General features: G+C 35.9%; 1 protein-coding gene across 14 annotated transcripts in view; it reads right to left on the bottom strand.

Annotated features, from left to right (window-relative positions):
• Positions 1-20,771, bottom strand: part of CDC42BPA (CDC42 binding protein kinase alpha) — a 309,574-nt gene that overhangs the window by 112,639 nt on the left and 176,164 nt on the right. For 10 of the 14 annotated variants that reach the window (XM_057314949.1, XM_057314950.1, XM_044387983.3 and 7 more), the window contains exons 12-14: positions 10,738-10,871; positions 1,946-2,188; positions 1,582-1,692 (exon numbers count right to left, since the gene is read on the bottom strand). In XM_057314949.1, coding sequence (XP_057170932.1) covers positions 1,582-1,692; positions 1,946-2,188; positions 10,738-10,871 — 488 coding nt within the window. The remainder of the gene's footprint in view (positions 1-1,581; positions 1,693-1,945; positions 2,189-10,737; positions 10,872-20,771) is intronic. The other 4 variants (XM_057314951.1, XM_048225090.2, XM_048225089.2 and 1 more) reach the window with 1 other exon arrangement.

The raw sequence follows: 20,771 nt of genomic DNA, 5'->3' as shown, positions 1-20,771 counted from the left end.
GATTAGTCAGTAAATACATGTGATTCAAAGCTTTCAGAGCAGCAGTGTTTATTACAGAAAAAAAAAAGGCAGACTAGTGGCTAGAACATGGCATGGAGTTAGAAAATCCGTATTTAAGCTGTACTTTATCACTTATGACTTCATAATCCTTAACTCCTCTGCATCTCAATTTCCTCAAATGCAAATAATGTCTAAGATTCCTTCCAGCCTGTACTTTATGATTGTTGTTACCCAAATCACCTGAAGCAGTGCTGGAAACAAAACAGTCCCTGAATGAAAATTATTTGAGACAGTAACGTAATGACTTCCATACACTAATCCTGTTCCAGAAGCATAAGTACATAGAAGAAACACCTCTACTTGGGAAGCTAACCATGACTGTGCACTCATGATAAACCAAAAAATTAAAAACAAATAAACCAATCTCTAAAGCAAGAAATAAAATCTAGAGTTTATATCTATAGCGGAGAAACCTCATTTGCAACCACTGATATTCAATAGTCAGAGAATAAGTCCTGACCAATTCTACATTCATTCATGGATTTAACACATTTATTATATAAGTATTAAAAGCTGGCCCTGAGCCAAGTTAATACTTATACGTGTATGTTTTCAATAAGTTTGGTCACAGTTTAAGCAGGGAGACATTTTGTGGATAAATACAATAAAATCTATGCTAACGTTATTAACAGAATTCTATAGTAGCACAGACTTCCTGAGATGACATTCAACTTGATTCTTATATTTGCCAGATGAGTAAGGCTAGACTATGCATGGCTATGCAAGTAGAGGGTGTAGGTGAAGGCTGGCAGACAGCATAGAGGAGACAGTTTTGCTAAGGTCAGAGTGAAGAACGGGCAGGCATCATATTCAGATTATAATTTTGTGTTGTAGAAATAGGATGTCAATTTAATCCCAATTCTCTCACTTTGACATACACAATATTATTATCAAAGCTAAGAGTTACTGAGTGTTTTACATATATATGCATATACTCGTCACATAAAACTAATGAGATAGGGTTTTACAGATAGGAAAATTATGGTCCAAAGAGGTTAAATGTTTTGTCCAGCATTACACGGCTAGTAACTGATGAGGCTAGGAGGTAAAACCAAGCAGTCCAACTCTAGAGCTGGCACAAGGATTTCCCTTGCTAAGCACTTCTGCTCAGATGTGGTTGGCCCATGCCCATTATCATCTCAGCCCACCTAACAGGAGTATCTGTGGAGCTACCCCTGAGCCTCTCCTATGTCTTTACAAGACAGATGGTCTGGGTATCTAACCATGCCCCCCATGCAGATTACTGATACATCTTGTCCAGGTGTGCAGTCCTTCCTAAATATTTGAACTCTTTTCCAATAGATTTCTTCTCCCCACTACACACAACCTTCCCTTTCCTTCCAGAATGATGAGGAAGTCTACGTCAACTTCCCACTAGTAGGAGTGAGAATTAAGAATACTAGGTTTGAAGGATAGCTACTTTTTACTCCACGTCAAAGAGAGTTCATAAACTAACACTCCCGTTAAGCCTAAAGAGAAGAAAATTTATCCGACTTCACAAATGTGAACTCAAGACACTACCTTTAGTCCCTCCAATTCATTTTCCAGCTGCTTAGAATAGTGCTCACTCTGTTCACGCAGTTTCCTGTCTTTAGATGCTTCAGCAGCCACGGCTTCTGTATGAACTTCCAGCTTTAAAATAAAATGAAAACAGCAGATGTCATGGTTATAATTGTTTTTCCAATAAAATGCTTTTCCCCATGGGAATTTACCTTGTAACAAGAAGATAACTCAAATGTCGAAATTCAGATTTAATAAAATTACCAAGCTAAAAACAAAAACGGTTTCAACAATTAAAGAAGGAGATATACATTATTCCACTAATCTGAAAAAGCAGCTTTAATCACTACCCCGTGGGCACTAGAAAATCTGCCTGACTACTAACCTCTTTTTTGGCTCTCTCTGTTCTGCGCAGTTCTTGCCTTAAGCTTTCAACTTTTTGCATCACCAGGTCCACCTCTTCTTCCTTATCTCGGACGTGGCGAGCAAGTTTCTGTTTTTGGGTGTGCAATTCTGTTAGCCGCTCATTGATCTCCATGAATTCCTGCATGGCCAGTTTCCTCTGACAGTGTGCGTCTTTCAGCTCTTTGGACTGGTTTTTTAATCGCTCACTAGCCTGGACTAGTTCCTACAGTTTCGTAAAAAGAATATAAGTTACCAATTCTGCAACCTAGGGACCAATTTTGGCCATCAAAGTAGCTATCATGAAGTCAAGAGCCAAAATTATTCATTTCAGGACAAAATTAAAAGAAATCAACTACTTCTGAACAGATATTAATAGCAGGGTGCTCTGTTTATAGTCTCGATTCCTGATGCTAACATGCTAACTGTGATGAACAGCTGATTTAATCTGCCAGTACCTTAGTTTCTACCAATAAATAGAGAGTACAGGAACACCAGATACATGGTCAAAATAAAGATTTTATGAAATGGAATGGATACTTGTGAGATTTTTAAAAATTATACTGGAATCATTACAAATGATAAGAAACAAGGAATGCTCTTATGTGGAGACTAAACCTTAGGCCAGAAGCAAGGAGAGAAAGCTAAATAAACTCCCAGATCAAAGAGAGAAACTTGGAGTTAAAGCACTCAAGTCTGCCTTCTGGCAAAAGGAAATACAAATCGTTTTTGAGTAAAGAGCCTCAATGAAATGTAGGATTTTTACAAGCACAGAAATATGAGCTCAAAACAATAGATTTCAAAACACCCAAAGAACAAACAACCATAAGCCAAGAATAGAAACAATAAAAACAAACTCCAATGGTATTTGGACATTAGAATTATCAAATATTAACATAAAATTGCTATGTATGAAATATCTGAGGAAGTAAAAAGAAACCATAAAAATGGAAATATGACAAAAGACTATTAAAAGCGACCAGGCAGATTCATAAAACAACTGTGCAGAACATTAAGAAATGAAAAAATATAAGTGTTAAAATTAAAGACCTGAATCCATCAATGCAGTAAGCTCTACATTTATGAAGGAAGAAAGAATATTAAAGCTCAAATCCAGAAACTTTTATTTTTTATTTACTTATTTTAATATTTTTTTATTATATTATGTTAGTCACCATACAGTACATCCCTGGTTTTTTATGTAAAGTTCGATGATTCATTAGTTGCATATAACACCCAGTGCACCATGCAATACGTGCCCTCCTTACTACCCATCACCAGCCTATCCCATTCCCTCCCCCCCCACCGAAGCCCGCAGTTTGTTTCTCAGAGTCCATAGTCTCTCATGCTTCTTTTAAAAAATAAAATTGTGTAGCACCAAATAAAAATAAATGTCCTTAAAAAAAATCAGTAAAAAAAGACAAACCACCTATTCTCTACCCTCAAAAACAAAAACAAAAAAAGGCAGACTAAGAAGTAACAATAGAAACGGGGGAAATGTTTCTAATGAGATCAGAAAGTAATTAAAATTGTATACCCAGAAAAATTCCTTTTCAAGTATGAGGCTAAATAATTAGATTCATATAAACAAAAACTGACAGAGCTTATCACAATCAGATCTCCACTAAATAGGAACCTCAAAGATTTACTTCAGGAAAAAGAAAAATAATTTTAAAAGCAAAGTCTAATGACAGAGACATGGACTAAGAAACTGGAAAACATAAATGTGAATGTCAACAGATATGTGGATGAGACTGTATTATAAAAATGTCTCATCTGAACAGCAAACAAAAAGGATAAGAGTAAAGTATTAGTAAAAAACAACACCGAAGTTGGGAAGAGGTAACAAGAGTTAAAGGTCCTTAAGTTGTGTGGGAGGTGTGGTTTAAGATATTAAATTTAGACTTTGTTAAATATGCACGATAAAATTCAAGAGCAACTACTAGAAACTGTTAAAACAAGTACTGAGTAAAGTGGGAAGAAAAACAAACACTTCAATTAAAATTCAAGAAAAATTTTGCAAGATGAAAAAAATTCTAGAGATTGGTTGCACAACAACGTGAATGTACTTTACACTATTGAACTGCACATTTTAAAAATGGTTAGCATAGATCTGTATATGTATTTTACCACCATTTTTAAAAGGCAAGAAAAGAAACAAAGATAGGCACAGAAAAAGCATGACACACATAAAGCAGAAAGTAACTTTGTAGAAACATGTCTATACATATTAGCAGTCAAAATAAATATAAAAGGGCCAAGTTTGTTATACCAAATTTAAAATAATACCTAGACGTTAATAAAAAAGTATTATTAAGGATAGAGAGTGTCCCACACAATGATAAAATTCAACACAGATTACAAAGAAATTGCAAGAACATCACAGAAAAATTGGTAAACACATGACCATAATGAGAAATTTTAATTTGACAATCACTAATAGATACACCAAGCACTTAAAAAATACTGAATATGGAGAAGATGATCAAGCTTCGTATGTAGAAGCTTGCACCCAATACTGGGAACATACGTTCTTCTCAAGCACACAGTGAACATTTAAAAATGGTTGGCGCCTGGCTGGTTCAGTTGGTAGAGTGTGCAACTCCTGATCTCAGAGTTCTAAGTTCAAGTCCCATGTTGGGTGTAGAGATTACTTAAAAATAAAATCTTAATAATAAAAATAAAAAATGCAACTGTCTAGGCCATGAAACAAGTCTCAGCAGATTTCAAAGAACAGATATTAAAGATCAAGTTCTTTAATATCATCACCATTAAAATAGAAATAAAAAATAAAAAGGTTAAATTCCATAATAACTCACTGGTCAAGGAGAAACGTCATAAAGAATGTTAAAATATTTAGAACTAAAAACAAGGTGAAAATAATAAAAACAATAAAAATGTTTAGGAGATATATTAAAACCTGAGGATGCAGTGAAAGGTTTACTTGGGAGATTTAGAGCATGAAATACTTATATTGAAACTAAAAAAAAAAAAAAAAGGTTTAAATTCAATGAAATTCCACATAAAAAGAGATAGAACACATTAACACTTCTGCCAATACGTGAAGATAAGAAAAATCAGGACATAAACTAATGAAACAGAAATGTTAGGATAATGAATATCAACAAAGGCAGAAGTTGGTTGAGAGAAATAATAAAACAGGCAAACATCTGGTGAAATCGAACAAGGAGAGAAGAATACATGCAAAATAAATAATATTAAGAAAGAGAAAAGGTTATAACTACAAATCTAGAAGAGATCAAAAAAGCTAATGAAAGAATATAATGAAAAACTTCATGCCAATAAATTTGTTAGGTTCTGAAATGAATGAATTCCTACAAAAATACAATTTATCAAAACTGTTTCATGAGATACGGAATGCCTAAATAGTCCTATAATAATTAAAGTACCTAAACCAACAGTTAACAAACTTTCCCCATCCCCTCAGTGGGAGAGAATCTCCAAACTCAGATGTCTTCACGAGTGATTCCTCCAGTATTTCAAGGAATAAACACTCCTCTTATACAAATTTTATAAAGAGAAAAAGAGGCAATCCCGCCCAACTCATTCTATGAGACCAATATAACCTTGATATCATAAAAACACCAGAATAGAAAAAAATTATAAGCCAATCATATTGATGAAAACAAAAAATCCAACAACAAAAAAAAGATGTTAGCAAACAACTCCAGCGACATATGAAGTAGACAAGCATGAACTCTGGATAGACTCCTTGTGTTGAAATTCCAGCTCCACCACTTTCTAGCTCTATGAACTTGACCTCTCTGTGCTTGGTCTCACCATTTATAAAATGATAATGATAATAATAATAACAACAACAATACCTAAATGACAAGACTCTTATAAAGATTAAATGATCTAATATATGCAAAGCACTCCAATAACAGTGCTATTACATAAGTATTACATATACTAGCATATTATTATTCAGGAGCTAATATACTTGCAATTTAGGTTTAACCCAGAAATACAAAAATGGTTTAACATTAGAAAAAGCCCATCAATGTAACTTACCAAACCAAGTTATTAAAGAAGAACAATCATATAATTACATCAATAGATATTAACAAGTTCCTAGAAATTGGTTGCAATAGTATACAGAAAAGCACATTTAGTAAGTCCAATGCCCATTTTTGGTAAAAATGATAAGCAAAATAGGATTAGAAGATAACTTTCTTAACCTGATAAAAAGTATTTACCAAAAACTTACAGAAAACATTATTACTGGTGAAACAGTAAAGGCATTTTCTTTGAAATCAGGAATAAGACAGGGAAGCCTGCTATCACGAGTTCTATTCAACATTGTACTGAGGGTTCTAGCTAATACAGCAAGACAAGGAAAGAAAGGTCATAAAAACCAAAAGAAGAAACAAAACTGTCATTATTTGCAGAGAACCATAAAGAATCTTAAATATATTAGTACAATTAATAAGAATTTAGCAATGTTGCTGGAATGAAATCAGTAAGAAAATATAATTTAAAAGATACCATTTAAAATATGAAAAAATAGACTAATAAATTTAAAGAAAGGCAAATAAGACATGCATAAAATTTCATGAAAAAACATTTTAAAAGATGTTAAAGATACGGAGAGATATACCATGTTTGTGGAAAGAAAGATTGTGGGGCTCTAGAGAAAATATTTTTGTTTTTCTACAGATAGGCCTTTGTAAGCAAATTTTACTGAAACTTAGGACCTGGGCTAAAAGCAAGCCCTGTAATTTATGAATAATTTAGGGTGAGAAACTCCAAAGAGATTTAACTCCTGGATATATGCGCTTATACTTCAGCAGGGGTGGGAAGAGAGAGAGGACCTGGATCAGGGAGTGATCCTCTTTATAGAGCTTGAGACTCTGGGCTTATCCTTCCACTGGAGTAATTTATTTATAATTCAAAGAGTCCTAGATCCTTCTCTTTACATTTCCAAAGAGACTCTCCGAAGGGTGGGTGGAGATGGGGGGGGGGTTGGAAGCATCCACCACTCTCCTTTATATAAACACCCTGACTCACTTTTTCAGGGTTCCTCACATTCAAAACACAGACTCCATATATGTAGGGTTTTGTCTACCCAGCTCTCATTGCATTGCTGCCAGAAGTAAGAATTAGCACACAGGGGCGGGATGTGGTTACTTTTGCTCTGTGTACATCACAATACTACACTCTGCTCTTGAAATCTGTGTGCGCATCTGGAACAATATTAATAAATATGGACAGTAAGAACTTAAAGCTTCAATACTGTAATGATGTCAATTCTCCTGAAATTACTCTCCAGAGTTGATGCATTTTTAATCAAAATCCCATCATGGTTTTTAAGAAACTAGATAGAGACTCATTCATAAATGGAAATGTAATATATGACAGAGGTGACATCGTACATCACTGTGGAAAAGAAGGGCTATTTAGTAAATGAACAGCTGATTAGCTACACAAGAAAAACTGAAATTGGATCCTTATCTCACATGATACAAAAAATAAATTTCTGGTGTATTAAAAATTTAAATATGAAAGACCAAACTTTAAAACTTCAAAATAAAAACAGAGCACTTAAAAAAAAAAACTGAGAATTTTTAACCTCATATTTCTTACACAATCCAGCAAAACTTTAAAAAGAAAGATGGATAAGTTGACTACACTAAAACCAGGAACTTTTGTTATTCAAAAGATCCCATAAAGAAAGTGAAAAGACAATCCACCACCTGGGAGGTATCTGTAACATACACAACTGACGAAAGATTAACACAGAAATTTTCAAGAAATCTTAACCAACCAATAAGAAAAAGACATCCCAACAGAAAAATATACAAAGGATACTGAGAGGCGCTTCACAAAAGAAGAAATATAAATGATAAATGGCCATATGTAAGATACTCAACCTCATTAGTAATTAGAGAAGTTAAGACCTTATAACAAAACCTCATTCTAGACCTAAAATATCAATTTCAACTTGGTTGGCCAAAATAATATCTCTACTAATATTAAGTATTGTTGAATATACACTAGGTGGTGGGAGTGAAAGTATAAATCGGTATAATCAGCGGAAAAAGATTTGGCATTATCATAAAAATTAGAATATCTTCATTACTTATGAGCCAATTATTCTACTCGTGTTTGTATATGCAAATGTGTGCATATCAGCATATATGTTCAAGAATGTTCATTTACAGTAGTTGTCAAGTATAAGCAACCTTAATGTCTCTACACAAAAAATGGAATAAATGAATTCTGGAGTGTTCACATAATGGTATATATTATACAGCAACTAAATGAAGGCTTTATAGCTATATAAATGAATCTTAGAAATATAATGAGTGAAAGAAAACTGCAAAAAATTGCATATACCATTTTATAAAGCTCAGAAACAAGCAACACTAAATAATACATAAATATTTTTTATTTTCCTATGGCATTAAAAATTCTTTAGCCACCAAGTTAATGGCTATACACTATTCTAACATATGAATTGGTCGGGCATTTTGATTATTTCTAATATTTTTCTTTTATAAATGTGGTAAGAAATTTCTCTGTGAGCAAATCTTTGAACATCTGGTTATCTTCTTAAATTTTGACAAATGGAGTTTACTATAGCAAGTATTTCAGTATTTTAAGACTTTGGATACTTACTGCAAATTAATTTTCCAAAAATAGTATATCAGATTATAATCTCATCTTCAGTACTTGGCACTGGCATTTTTATTTCTTTTTACTGAAGTATTATTAACATACAATGTTATAGTAGTTTCCGGTGTATAACATAGTGATTCGATGATTCTATCCATTACTCAGTGCTCACCATGAGAAATGTAGCTACCCTCTGTCACCACATACATTTATGTTATTACATATGATTTATTGTTTAGAGATATACTAAAATGTAATAAAATGTTTTTTCAATATGGAAATGATTGACATAAAATTCAGAACAGCAATTACCATTTTCAGGGAAGTAGGGAGAAAGGGATAAAAACAAATTAAAAACGACTGGCCAGGGCTATGCCACAAAATTGGTGACGTTCTATTTCTTAAGGTAGATGGTAGGTTCAGAAAAAATTAAAAATACGGGCATATTCCATTGTGATTTGCTGATATGAACATTCTTAAAAGATTATAATAAAAAATTCCATTAGTGTTTTAATTACTGTTTTAAATGTCAGTTTATCTTTCCAAGCATGGATAAAATTAGTGTTACGTGTGCATAAGGTGTGCATTGTATTATTCTCCATCAAAACTCATACGCTACATTGATTCTTTTAAATGTATCAAATGAAAAAATCTTAAAAGGAGCATCTGCTGCCTGTAGGATATTAAGCAAATCACTTAAAATTCATGATCGATATAATGTTTCCTTACAGCACTACTGCTCTTCTCAAAATATACTAAAAGGATTTTTAATATTAAAACTTACTACAATCGGCAAGATACTCGTCACTATAAATCTAGATATCATATTCTCATCCCTTTTATGTTTACTAAATTTGGCTGAACAATCCTACCTTTAAATACATAATCATTACCACTAATATTACTATAATATTATTAAAACAAATAGAACATGTTATAAATTCAAAATATTATTAGATTGGCCATGAATTTAAATGGATCTGTGCACCCCATTGCTTGTAATTGCATTAAGAAAAAAGTAAAACTATACTAATGTCATTCAGTTTAACCTTTACAGCTTTTTCTGTTAGTCTGTTTGATTAGCTTCCTCAGCAAAAGGATATTTGTTTTATTTTTAATTGCCTCCATTTCTTTTTTTTTTTTTAAGATTTTATTTATTTATTTGACAGAGAGACAGTGAGAGAGGGAACACAAGCAGGGGCAGAGGGAAAGGGAGAAGCAGGCTTTCCGCTGAGCAAGGAGCCCGACGTGGGGCTCGATCCCAGGACCTTGTCCTGGGATCATGACCTGAGCCAAAGGCAGATATGTAACGACTGAGCCACTCAGGCACCCTTAATTGCCTCCACTTCTTTACTGGCAGCAAGACTTTAAAATCTTCCCCCAAAAGAAATTCATTATACTATCAATTATATACTGTATCATTGAATACAATTTATACTATGCCATAAACCACTCATTTCTTTATTGTGTTGGCTAGTATTAATTCCAACATTTTTTTATCTGTTAATGAAAGGCAAAGCACATACACTGAGTGGTTCAGGTAAAGTATTCTTCTCTGGTGCCTGAATATTATTTGCCCTACTGGATGTGTTAGAGAGTCTTTGCTATTAATATATTTTGTTGATGTTCACAATACTGTTGGAGTGTTAAAGTTCTTATGAAAATAACTTCAGCTTGTTTATCCATGCTTTGAAAGATAAACTGACATTTAAAACAGTAATTAAAACACTAATGAAATTTTTTATTATAATCTTTTAAGAATGCTCATATCAGCAAATCACAATGGAATATGCCCATATTTTTAATTTTTCCATAGATACTAAGCACGGCTTATTATTTGCTTATTCCTTTTTAATATTTTTCAATAACATTTACTTTAATCAAGTCCTTTGATTATTGACTTTTCAAAAGAACAAATGATTCTGAACTTTAAAATCCTGAGAATATAAAAGTTTCTTCTTTATTAGCTATTAATCAATTGATATACACCAAAATAATTCTTAAATTTTTAACTAAAAATTTACAGACAAAACAGACTTTATGTTATTGTAATCCACTAGGAAAGCTTTCAGTATACAAATTAAAAAAGGTTAAAAATCCAAAAGCAGCTTTAACAATCTATCCATATATTTTTACCTTGTTTAATTCTTCCCTTTCTTGCTGTAGTGTTTTAATTTGTTTTTCATAAGCCTTGATTTGTCGAAAAGCATCATCGAGCTCTCTTCTTACAGAGTTGGCTTCCTCAAGTTGTTGTTCTAAGTGACTTGATTCTAAAAAGAGAAGACAGTGGTTATTTTATTATTTGTATAAAAACAATGCCTGAAACCAAGGTTTAACACAACCAAAATTTTTAAAAAAATAAAGTATTTTGTATTTGGTTTTAGGCTTATGGACACCACAAACCACTATGATTATAACTCATAACAATTAAATGCTTTAGCAAGTTCACTGTAAAGATGGTGCACAGCTAACGCCAGTGTGGAGATGTGCAAAACTTCTGTACAAAAATGCCTTACATTTCTATTAGAAAAAGACGCCCATACTTCCAAAAAAGTACCTTCAGAACCAATTAAAAGCTTAAAACTAATAAAAATGACAAAACCAACCAAATCGACAAAACAGTGTTCCTCTGTGGATGGTTATTAGCATCCGTGTGCTGATGTTAGTCAAATTATTGCTTCTAATAAGCCTGCTTCTTCCTCTCCCACTCTCCCTGCTTGTGTTCCCTCTCTCGCTGGCTGTCTCTATCTCTGTCAAATAAATAAATAAAATAAAACAAAATTATTGCTTCTAATGGTTGCAGACCCCCAGCCCAGTTTCCCTAGTGGTCATTTTAAGAACAAACTCTGATTTCTGAAAGCAAATATTTGAAAACCTCTGATCTAGAAGTGGAGACTGAAGCCTAGGGAGCTGAATATCTAGCCTGAGGTCACACTGTGACAACAGCTCAGAACTCCAACAGCTCAGCTTCTCCAACTGGGAAAGTAATGTTATCAAACAATACTTAACATTATCACTTCAGAAGAGTTATCAGGACACCAAAATAAAATTACTAATTTAAATACATGCTTAGATAAGATTTAATAAATTGATATAAAATATTCCTGGCATCAAAAGTAAATTGGCAAATTAAAGAACTGAAGCCCATAAAAATAGAGAAATCTAAACACATTCATTGTGCATTTCTGTCCTAGATATTTTCTATTCTTTACAACCTTGTTACTCTGAATGTCATCTCAAGACAAGCAGCATTAGCATCCTCAGGAGCTTGTGAGAAATGCAGAATCCTGGGCCCCACCCCAGACTTAGCGAATCAGATCCATATTTGAACAAGATCCCCAGGTCTTGCAAATTCAAGTGTGGGGAACAGGTGCATAAAGTATCGCACATTGAGTCAAATGCTTTCAATAAATGAAGTAGTCTTTACAATACACTAGTCCTACTGAAATGCTCTTTTCAGTAGGTGTATAAGTAAGTCCTGTGGTCAAAAAGTCACTAAAATGCATTAGTGTACACTAACTGGTGCTAGATTCCTTAAATAAAATAATTTACTGATATTCGGTGCCCTGAACTCACAGATTTATTAAGAGCTTGTTTATCTTAGGTATTTCGAAAGTCTAGATACATTTATGGATATGATAGTTTTTTAACAATTTTCAAAAATATCTGCAAAGCTGCATTTAACTAGTTTTCATTTTGTCTAATAGCATAATTTTAATAGTCTAAATAAATGTTTCAGTTGAAGAATGTTTCTCTAAAAGTCATAGGGTACTTCATCTTAAAGATCACAGGGTACGTAGTCATAGTCAGAAAATTATATTTTATCATTTTCTCAAATTTCAGCATTTCATGTAGGAACTCTTCTGTTTACACTACTTCCTTTGAAACATTTTTAAGTGATATTTTTCTGTTACTTTATGTTTTTAACATTTTTAAGATTTCAACAATTTGTTATTTCTAATAATTTGCAGTCAAAAGTTAGTACGTGACACGGCTAACTTCAATCCCATTTTATGGTTAAGACATGTCAGTCTGAAGTAGTCATATGGCCTGTTTCGTCATCCCGTCTGAGAGTGCCCACCTCCTCTCTTGCACTCTGAAGTGCTCTTCCCTAGCATGTTAACGGTTTTGCAAACCACTGAGTCATTTGCTTATCTCAACTGTTTTTTGTTAGAAACAAAAATGAAATCAGTGTTTCATAAAATGAATCACATAAAGTTTATGGCAAAATGATTCCACAGGACGGCTTTTACAGCCTTCAAGGATGGTTTACCGTCTTCTTTCAGTTTAGGTTAAATTCCAGATTTATTCCAGCCACTTCACTCTGGTTGCTTTGCAATGGAGTTGTTAGGTATATATGAGAATTTTATGTCACATTTTCATGTTTCACATAGACTGACTGGAGAAGACAAACTCACCCGATTATTTATAAAATCTTCCCATATGAAGAGAATTATTACACTTGCATTTGATATACATAGAATTTTGCATTCCCCAAAGATAAAAACCCCAAATCAAGAAAAATCCAGAATGCACTGAATTTTGGCCAACCACTCTAAATTGGCTAAGGTGTAAGAGTGTTTACTTTCACTACAACAAATAGTGAATTGGATCAAAACTTGAAAGAAATCCTCAAAGATGGGTGTCTGGGTGGCTCAGTTGGTTAAGTGTCTGCCTTCAGCTCAGGTCATGATCCTGGGGTCCCGGGGTCCAGCCCGGCATCGGGCTCCCTGCTCAACGGGGAGCCTGCTTCTGCCTCTGCCCCCCACTTCTTGTGCTGTCAAATAAATAAATAAAACCTTAAAAAAAAGGAAAGAAATCTTCAGAGACTATCAAAAATATCTCATGTACCATGATTAGTCATACCATTTAGATGGAGTAATTAAAAACCAGTTTTAGTGAGTAAACAGAAGCAGCAGTACTAGCGAAGTGGGTTAGCTCATCCCAACTAAATGGTTCTTAGCTCACTGCTAGTACAATTTTCAAATTCAATCTGTTAGTAATGAGGATTTAATAAGGGATTAACACACAGTAAGTAACTTTTCTTTGCACTGTGTGGCATATAAGAGATTATAAAAGGGAGTCTCTGTCTGGAGGAGATGACCAGGTCAGGAAGACAAGCTTAACACGCTTCAAATCATAAATGAAGCAGAAAATCAAATGTACATTGTGTGGCAGGTGATATGGGAGCTCAAGGGATCACTCAGAGTGGAGCGCAGGCAAACCGCAAGGGGCGAGGGCAGCACTCGGGGGGCAGAACCGTCAAAGCGCCTCTCCCCAGTCCACAGCTCCTCCCTTACGTTCTTACTCCTAAGATAACCTAGAACTCTTCTGAGATGCGAAGAGATCTGACTTCGAATCATGATGGGGGAAACAGGTTCCCCTATTTCATCCCCCTGCCTCCATTCACTATCTTTCATCCTTTACTTACATGATGTAGTGTGTGCGTGAGAGAGACAGACGGACAGAGAAAGGGAGAGAAGGAAACAGACGGAACATGGAAGCACAAATCACCCATCTCGAGGCAACAAAAGAAAGGGGAATAAGAAGCACATTATAGGAAGTAAGAAACCATTCCTTTATTTTCTCAGGGAAAAATACTGAATGAGAGTATGAGTTTTTACTGTTATCTGCAGATGGTCAACAAGTATGTATTGAGTGTCTGTGAGAGGACACAAGGACACTCTGTCTTACCCTCTTGGGAGTTTGGAATGTGATGAGGAAAGCAGATTTTAAGAAGAAATTGTAAGTAATTATAAACTTATTAAGTTTTCCAGGAGTTTAAATATATTATAAAACATTGCCATAGGGAAAGAAAAGACAGAAAGACACTGATGATGCATATTTGTTCACACAAAGATCTTGGTGTAAAAAGTAGCTAGAGGAACATCACTTAGAAGGTGATCTGGACACTTTTCTTTTCTTTACAGCCATGAGTATAGTTGGGGCCACTCATCAGGCAGGTCCCTAGGGAGCTTACACTTTAGCTCTTATGTCAAATGTTTAGGGCAGTCTGAGAAACAAACTGAGGGCTTCAGAGGGGAGGGGGGTGGGGGAATGGGATGGGCTGGTGATGGGTAGTAAGGAGGGCACGTATTGCATGGTGCACTGGGTGTTACACGCAACTAATGAATCATTGAACTTTACATCAAAAAACCGGGGATGTACTGTATGGTGACTAACATAATATAATAAAAAAAATTATTGAAATAAATAAATAAATAAATAAATAAATAAATAAATAAAAGGAAAAAAAAAGGCAGTGTGGGTGTAATTATGAATGAGATACAGATATAATTACCCTCAGCCTGACCACTATGCCTCGGGTACGTAACTATAACTTTTGGTACACAGCAGCAAGTCCAGTTTATGGATTAAGAATGAATGAACGTTGCTGGTGGGAATGTAAATGGTACAGCCACTATGGAAACCAGTGTGGCAATTCCTAACAATGTTAAACACAGAATTTCCATATAAGTTCAGGAATACCACTTCTTGCTATATGCCCAAAAGAAGAGAAAGCAGGGACTTGAACAAAGACATGTACCCTCACGTGCAAAGCAGCATTATTTACAATGAGCAAGAGGGGGAACCAACCCCAGCGCCGGTCAGCAGATGAATGAATAAACAACATGGAGTGTTTACATATACACAGGAGGATGCTGTATTAAGGAAGGACATTTTGACACCTGCTACGACATGCACGAACCTTGAAGACACTACGCTAAGTGATGTCAGCCAGTCACAAAGGATAGATACTGTATGACTGCATGTATGTGAGATCCTAGTCAAATTCAGAGACACAAAAAAGGAGAACAGGGGCTGCCAGGGGGTGGGAGGAATGGGGAGCTGGCATTTGATGGGTGGAGAATTTCCGTTTGGGAAGATGACAGGCCGCGGATACGGAGGGTGGTAGTTGCATAGCATGTGAATGTGTTTATGCCACTGATTTGTACACTTAAAAATGGTTAAAATGTTATTTTTTATGTTACATACATTTTACCACAATAAAAAGGGTTGAAAAATGAACAAATGATACTGAAAAGATGGAATGTGAATGAGGGCACAGGGACCATCACGCGGCCAAGAAAAGAGAAGCTGGGAAGAAGAATACTAAAAAGAGGATTTACCCTTTCTCTCAATGTCATTTTCAGTGGCTCTGTCCCAACCCTGGGAAAGGCTGAAACATCAGGAGTGAAGAGCAGTGACGTTAGCATGAGTTTAGGGAGAAAGAAGGAGTAAAGAAGGAAATCTCAATCAACGGGAGTCAATGGTAACTCTATCAGGCATCACTGATTAATATGTAAGGGATGAGTGTGCTGGGAACTTCCTACACAACGTAGGAAGACACCTCAGGAAGCGGTCAGAGGTTTCCAAGAGCTAAGTTCCAGTTCATTGCTCACTCATCGGTAAATACTGACTTGGGGTTTTTTATGTGTCAAGCACTCTTCCATGCACTTAGACATTATCAATGAATAAAATGGTCCAAGTTCTTACTTCCAAGACGCTTATGGGCTAGTAGTGAGGTGAGGGAAGTAAAGCAACATTCCAATGAGAACTATGTCAGTGGTAAAACGTATTACAGAGGAGTGTAAGTGGGCCGGGTGAAGAATGTTTCCGGGAAACAAACAAGCAAAAACGAGTAAATAAATAAAGAAGGAAGGACGGAAGGAAGGAAGGAAGGAAGGAAGGAAGGAAGGAAGGACGGAAGGACGGACGGACTGGAGAGAGAAAAGAGATAAGACAACACAAACTATGTGAAAACTCCGAAGGTGATCAAGTAGGACTAAGAGTAGTTCACTAGGGCGGGAATCAGCCGGGAGGCACAGGAACAGGATGAGAAGCTGGAGAGGCAAATACATGTGCAATAATAAAGGGCCGTGGAAACAACTGAGAAGTTTTACTCTATCCTCGAGCCAACGGGGACCAACGGAAGACATCTAAGCATGTATGCTGAAGCTGTGGGGTTTACACGTGAAGAGCTTACTCGGGGGACCTCTGCTTCCAGAAAGATGGAAGAGACGTACTTCCCCTTTTCCCAGTATCTGCAACGAAGACTCCTGGACATGATAAGGAAAATGAAATTTGGAGGGAAAAGGATGACTGACAGGGACAAGGGAATGTGACACGGTGGTGTCAGCAATGCTGGACCAACATGGTGGGAAGTTCCCTGGGTTTTCTTTCTGGTTCATATTTCCCAGACACAGAGCTCAAGAAACTGGCAACCCAGAAATGCCACCAAGCCCCAACGAAAGCCTACCCTTTCTACCCAAAGGACCCAGAAAGGAGCAAACTAGCAAGACAGAACACTTTCAGGAAGTAACTATTCTACTCACATTAAACAACACGAACAACTTGCCCCACGACCACTTCTATCAGCAAAGAACACATAAGGAGTTAGAGTTCCAATCACATAAGGCTATGATGAGGTGCCCAAACACGCCGTGAGGAGAGGACTGGCAAAGGGCCAGAATATTCAACCCCAATGGTTGCTAACAAGCCCGTCCCACACGCAGTGTCAGTGGAGACCACGTGGCCAAATAGCACCCCCCCCCAGTAGTGAGGTTCTCCACCGTCCCCACATTGGGATGGTGTCGGAAGAAGTTAGAATGTCCACCACTCCTTGAAGAGACAGCTGGCAGTGTCAGTCTTCCCAAGAGGAAGATATCTGTCCCCAAAGAGGAACCAGTTAGTGACGCTGAAGAGGCGGGAAACAGGAGTGTCCCCAAGAAAAAGAGGAAATTCTCTTCCAAGGAGGAGCCACTCAGCAGTGGGCCTGAAGAAGCTGCTGGCAGCAAAAGCAGCAGCTCCAAGAAAAAGAAAAAGCTTCAGAAGCTATCCCAGGAAGATTAGAATGGACGTTTACCCGGTGGGGGGCATAAACCACGTGACCTTCCCCAACCCATTCCTTATGTCCCAATAAAAACAACTTCACAAGAAAAAAAAAAAAAAAAAGAATGTCCACCACTGCCCAGCGGTACTAAGGCCAGGCCCATCACAGTGTCAGTGGAAACCAAATGGGGGCCTAGAACACCTAACCCCTTCCAGGAAGAATAAGGAGCCCTTTTTTGGGTGTCAAGGGAGTCTCAGTGCAGAAACTGAACTTTTACCTCAACCTGGCAATCCACCACTGCTAGAACGGTGTCAGGAAAAGCCAGCTAAAATGGAAGGTTTAAATAAGATTCAGAGTCACTAACTGAAAATCACTCATCCTATCAGCAAACAGGAAAACCTCAACCTGAATGAGAAAAGAAAATCAATAGATGCTGACACTGAAATAGTAGAGATGCTAGAAATATCTGACACAGTGCACCTTGGTGGCGCAGTTGGTTCGGTATCTGACTCCTGATTTTGGTTTGGGTCATGATCTCAGGATCGTGAGATCGAGCCCTGTGTCTGGCTCTACACTGAGTGTAGAGCCTGCTTAAGATTTTCTCTCCCTTGTGTGCTCTCCCCGCTCGTGTGCTCTCTCGCTCTCTTTTTAAAATAAATAAAATCTTTAAAAAAATATATCTGACAAGACATTAAAACAGTTATGATAAAACACTTTGCTGAGCAATTATGAATACATCTGAAATAAATCAACAAACAGAAGACCCAAGCAAAGATACAGGAAGTCTCAGCAAAGAAACAGAAGTTTACAAAAAACAAAATGGAAATTTTAGAAATAAATAAAATAAAAATCTGGGTGGATGGATTCAATAGGGATCGGAGGAAAGAATCAATGAAATGGAAGATAAAACAGTGGATCCTGACCAGTATGAATAGTGGAGAAAAAAACAGAATGAAAACAAAACGAACAGAGACCCAAATATTTGTGGGCTAGTAACAAAAGATCTCACATCCATGTCATCACAGTCCCAGAAAAAGAAGTGAAAGTAGGCAGGTCTGTAAAAGTACTCAAAGAAGTATGGTCTAAAAACATCCCAAATTTAGCAAGACACATTAAACCTGCAGATTCCAGAAGATGAACAAATCCCAAACCGAATAAGTCCAAAGAAATCCATGCCAACACACACCATTAAACATCAGAAAACTATAAAAGGAAAAAACCTTGCAAGCAGCCAGAGAAAATCTACACTGTAGATGAAGTGAAAAAAATATTCAGAATGACAGTGAATGTCTCCTCAAAAACCAGGGAGTCCTAAGGAAGTGGTACACTATTTTTCAGATGCTAAAGGAACTATCAACCCAGGATCCTATGCTCTGCAAACATATTCTTTGGTAATAAAGAGAAAATTTAGACATTCTCGGATGAACAAAAGCTAAGAGAATTTGCTGGATAGCAGGGCTATCTTAAAACAAAACAAAACAACAACAACAAAAAAAACGGCTAAAGGAAATTACCTCAACAGAAAACAAATTAGAGAACAAGGAGCTCAGCAATATCAGGAAGAAAGAAAGAGCACAGTATATAAAGTATGGGTAAATCCACAAGGATTTTTTTCTCCTCTTCAGTTTTCTAAATTATATTTCACAGTTGCAGGAAATATTATAACCTTATCTTACGTGCTTCTAAAACATATGAAGAAAAATACTTAAAGCAATTATAAGATAAACCAGGAGAATAAACAATTGGTATCAACACAAAACAGACTGTTATAACTAAGGTATTTTATGTGAGCCTAATGGTAACCATAAAGCAAACAACAACAGGAGGTATACAACAGATAGAGAAGGGAATCAACACTACAGAAAATCAACAGTTTACAAATGAAGCCAATAAGAGAGGAAGAGAGAAACCAAGGAACTACAAAACATCAGAAAACAATTAATAGGATGACATTAGTAAATCCTTACCTATTAATAATTACTTAAAATATAAATGGATTAAATTCTCCAACAAAAAGACCCAGAGTGGCTGAATGGTTTAAAAAAAACAAGACCCATGGGGCGCCTGGGTGGCACAGTGGTTAAGCGTCTGCCTTCGGCTCAGGGCATGATCCCGGCGTTCTGGGATCGAGCCCCACATCAGGCTCCTCTGCTGGGAGCCTGCTTCTTCCTCTCCCACTCCCCCTGCTTGTGTTCCCTCTCTCGCTGGCTGTCTCTATCTCTGTCAAATAAAATAAAATCTTAAAAAAATAAAAAATAAAAAAAACAAGACCCAACTATATGCTGTCTATAAAAGGCACGCTTCACCTTTAATGAGACACAAAGACTCAAAATGAAGGGACAGGACAAGATATTCCATGCAAGTGGAAACCAAAAGAGAACAAGGGTAGCTATACTTAGACAAAATAAATGTTAAGTCAAGAATAGTAACAAGAAACAGAAAAGTTACTGTGTAATAATGAAAAGGTCAATTCATCAAGAAGATATGACGATTATAATATATATGCACCCACTTACTGCAGCACCTAAATATACTGAGCAGATACAACAGACGTGAAAGGAGAAACGGACAATACGACAGTAGGAGGGGACTTCTATACCCTACTTCCAACCATGGATACATCATTCAGACAGAAAATCAGTAAGGAGATATTGGTTGTGAACTCTACTTTAGACCAAATGGATCTAACAGACATATATAGAACATTCCATCCAATAGCAACAGAATATACATTCTTCCCAAAAGCACATGGAACAGGATACATCAAAAGATAGATTACAAAACAAGTCTTAAGAAATTTAGCAAAAGCCGAAATCATAACCAAGGGTCTTTTCTAAGCACAAAATTATGACATTAGAAATCAATAAAGGAAGAAACTGGAGAACTCAGAAAAATGTGGAAATTGAACAATACACTCCTGAACAGCCAATGGATCACAAAAATAAATTAAAAGGGAAATAAAAACATATCTTGTAACAAACAAAAATGGAAACACTATATACCAAAACTTATAGAATATGGCAAAAGCAGCTCTAAAAAGGAAATATATGGTGATAAACACCTACATTAAAAAATGAAAGATCTTGAACACCTAACTTTATACATCAAACAGCTAGAAAAAGAACATATTAAACCTAAAGTTAGCAGAAGAAAGGAATTAACAAAGATCAGAGCAGCAATAAATGAATTAAACACCAGGAAAACAAAAGAAAAGATCAATGAAACTGAACTAAGAGATTGTTTTTTGAACCGAGAGTCAAAATTGGCAAAACTTTAGTTAGGCCAGAAAAAAGAGAAGACTCATATAAATAAAATCAGAAATGAAAGAGGAAACATT

Source organism: Ursus arctos, unplaced genomic scaffold (genome assembly GCF_023065955.2).
Source record: "Ursus arctos isolate Adak ecotype North America unplaced genomic scaffold, UrsArc2.0 scaffold_2, whole genome shotgun sequence".
Classification (NCBI taxonomy): Eukaryota; Metazoa; Chordata; class Mammalia; order Carnivora; family Ursidae; genus Ursus; species Ursus arctos.
This window is presented reverse-complemented; position numbering and strand designations above follow the sequence as displayed.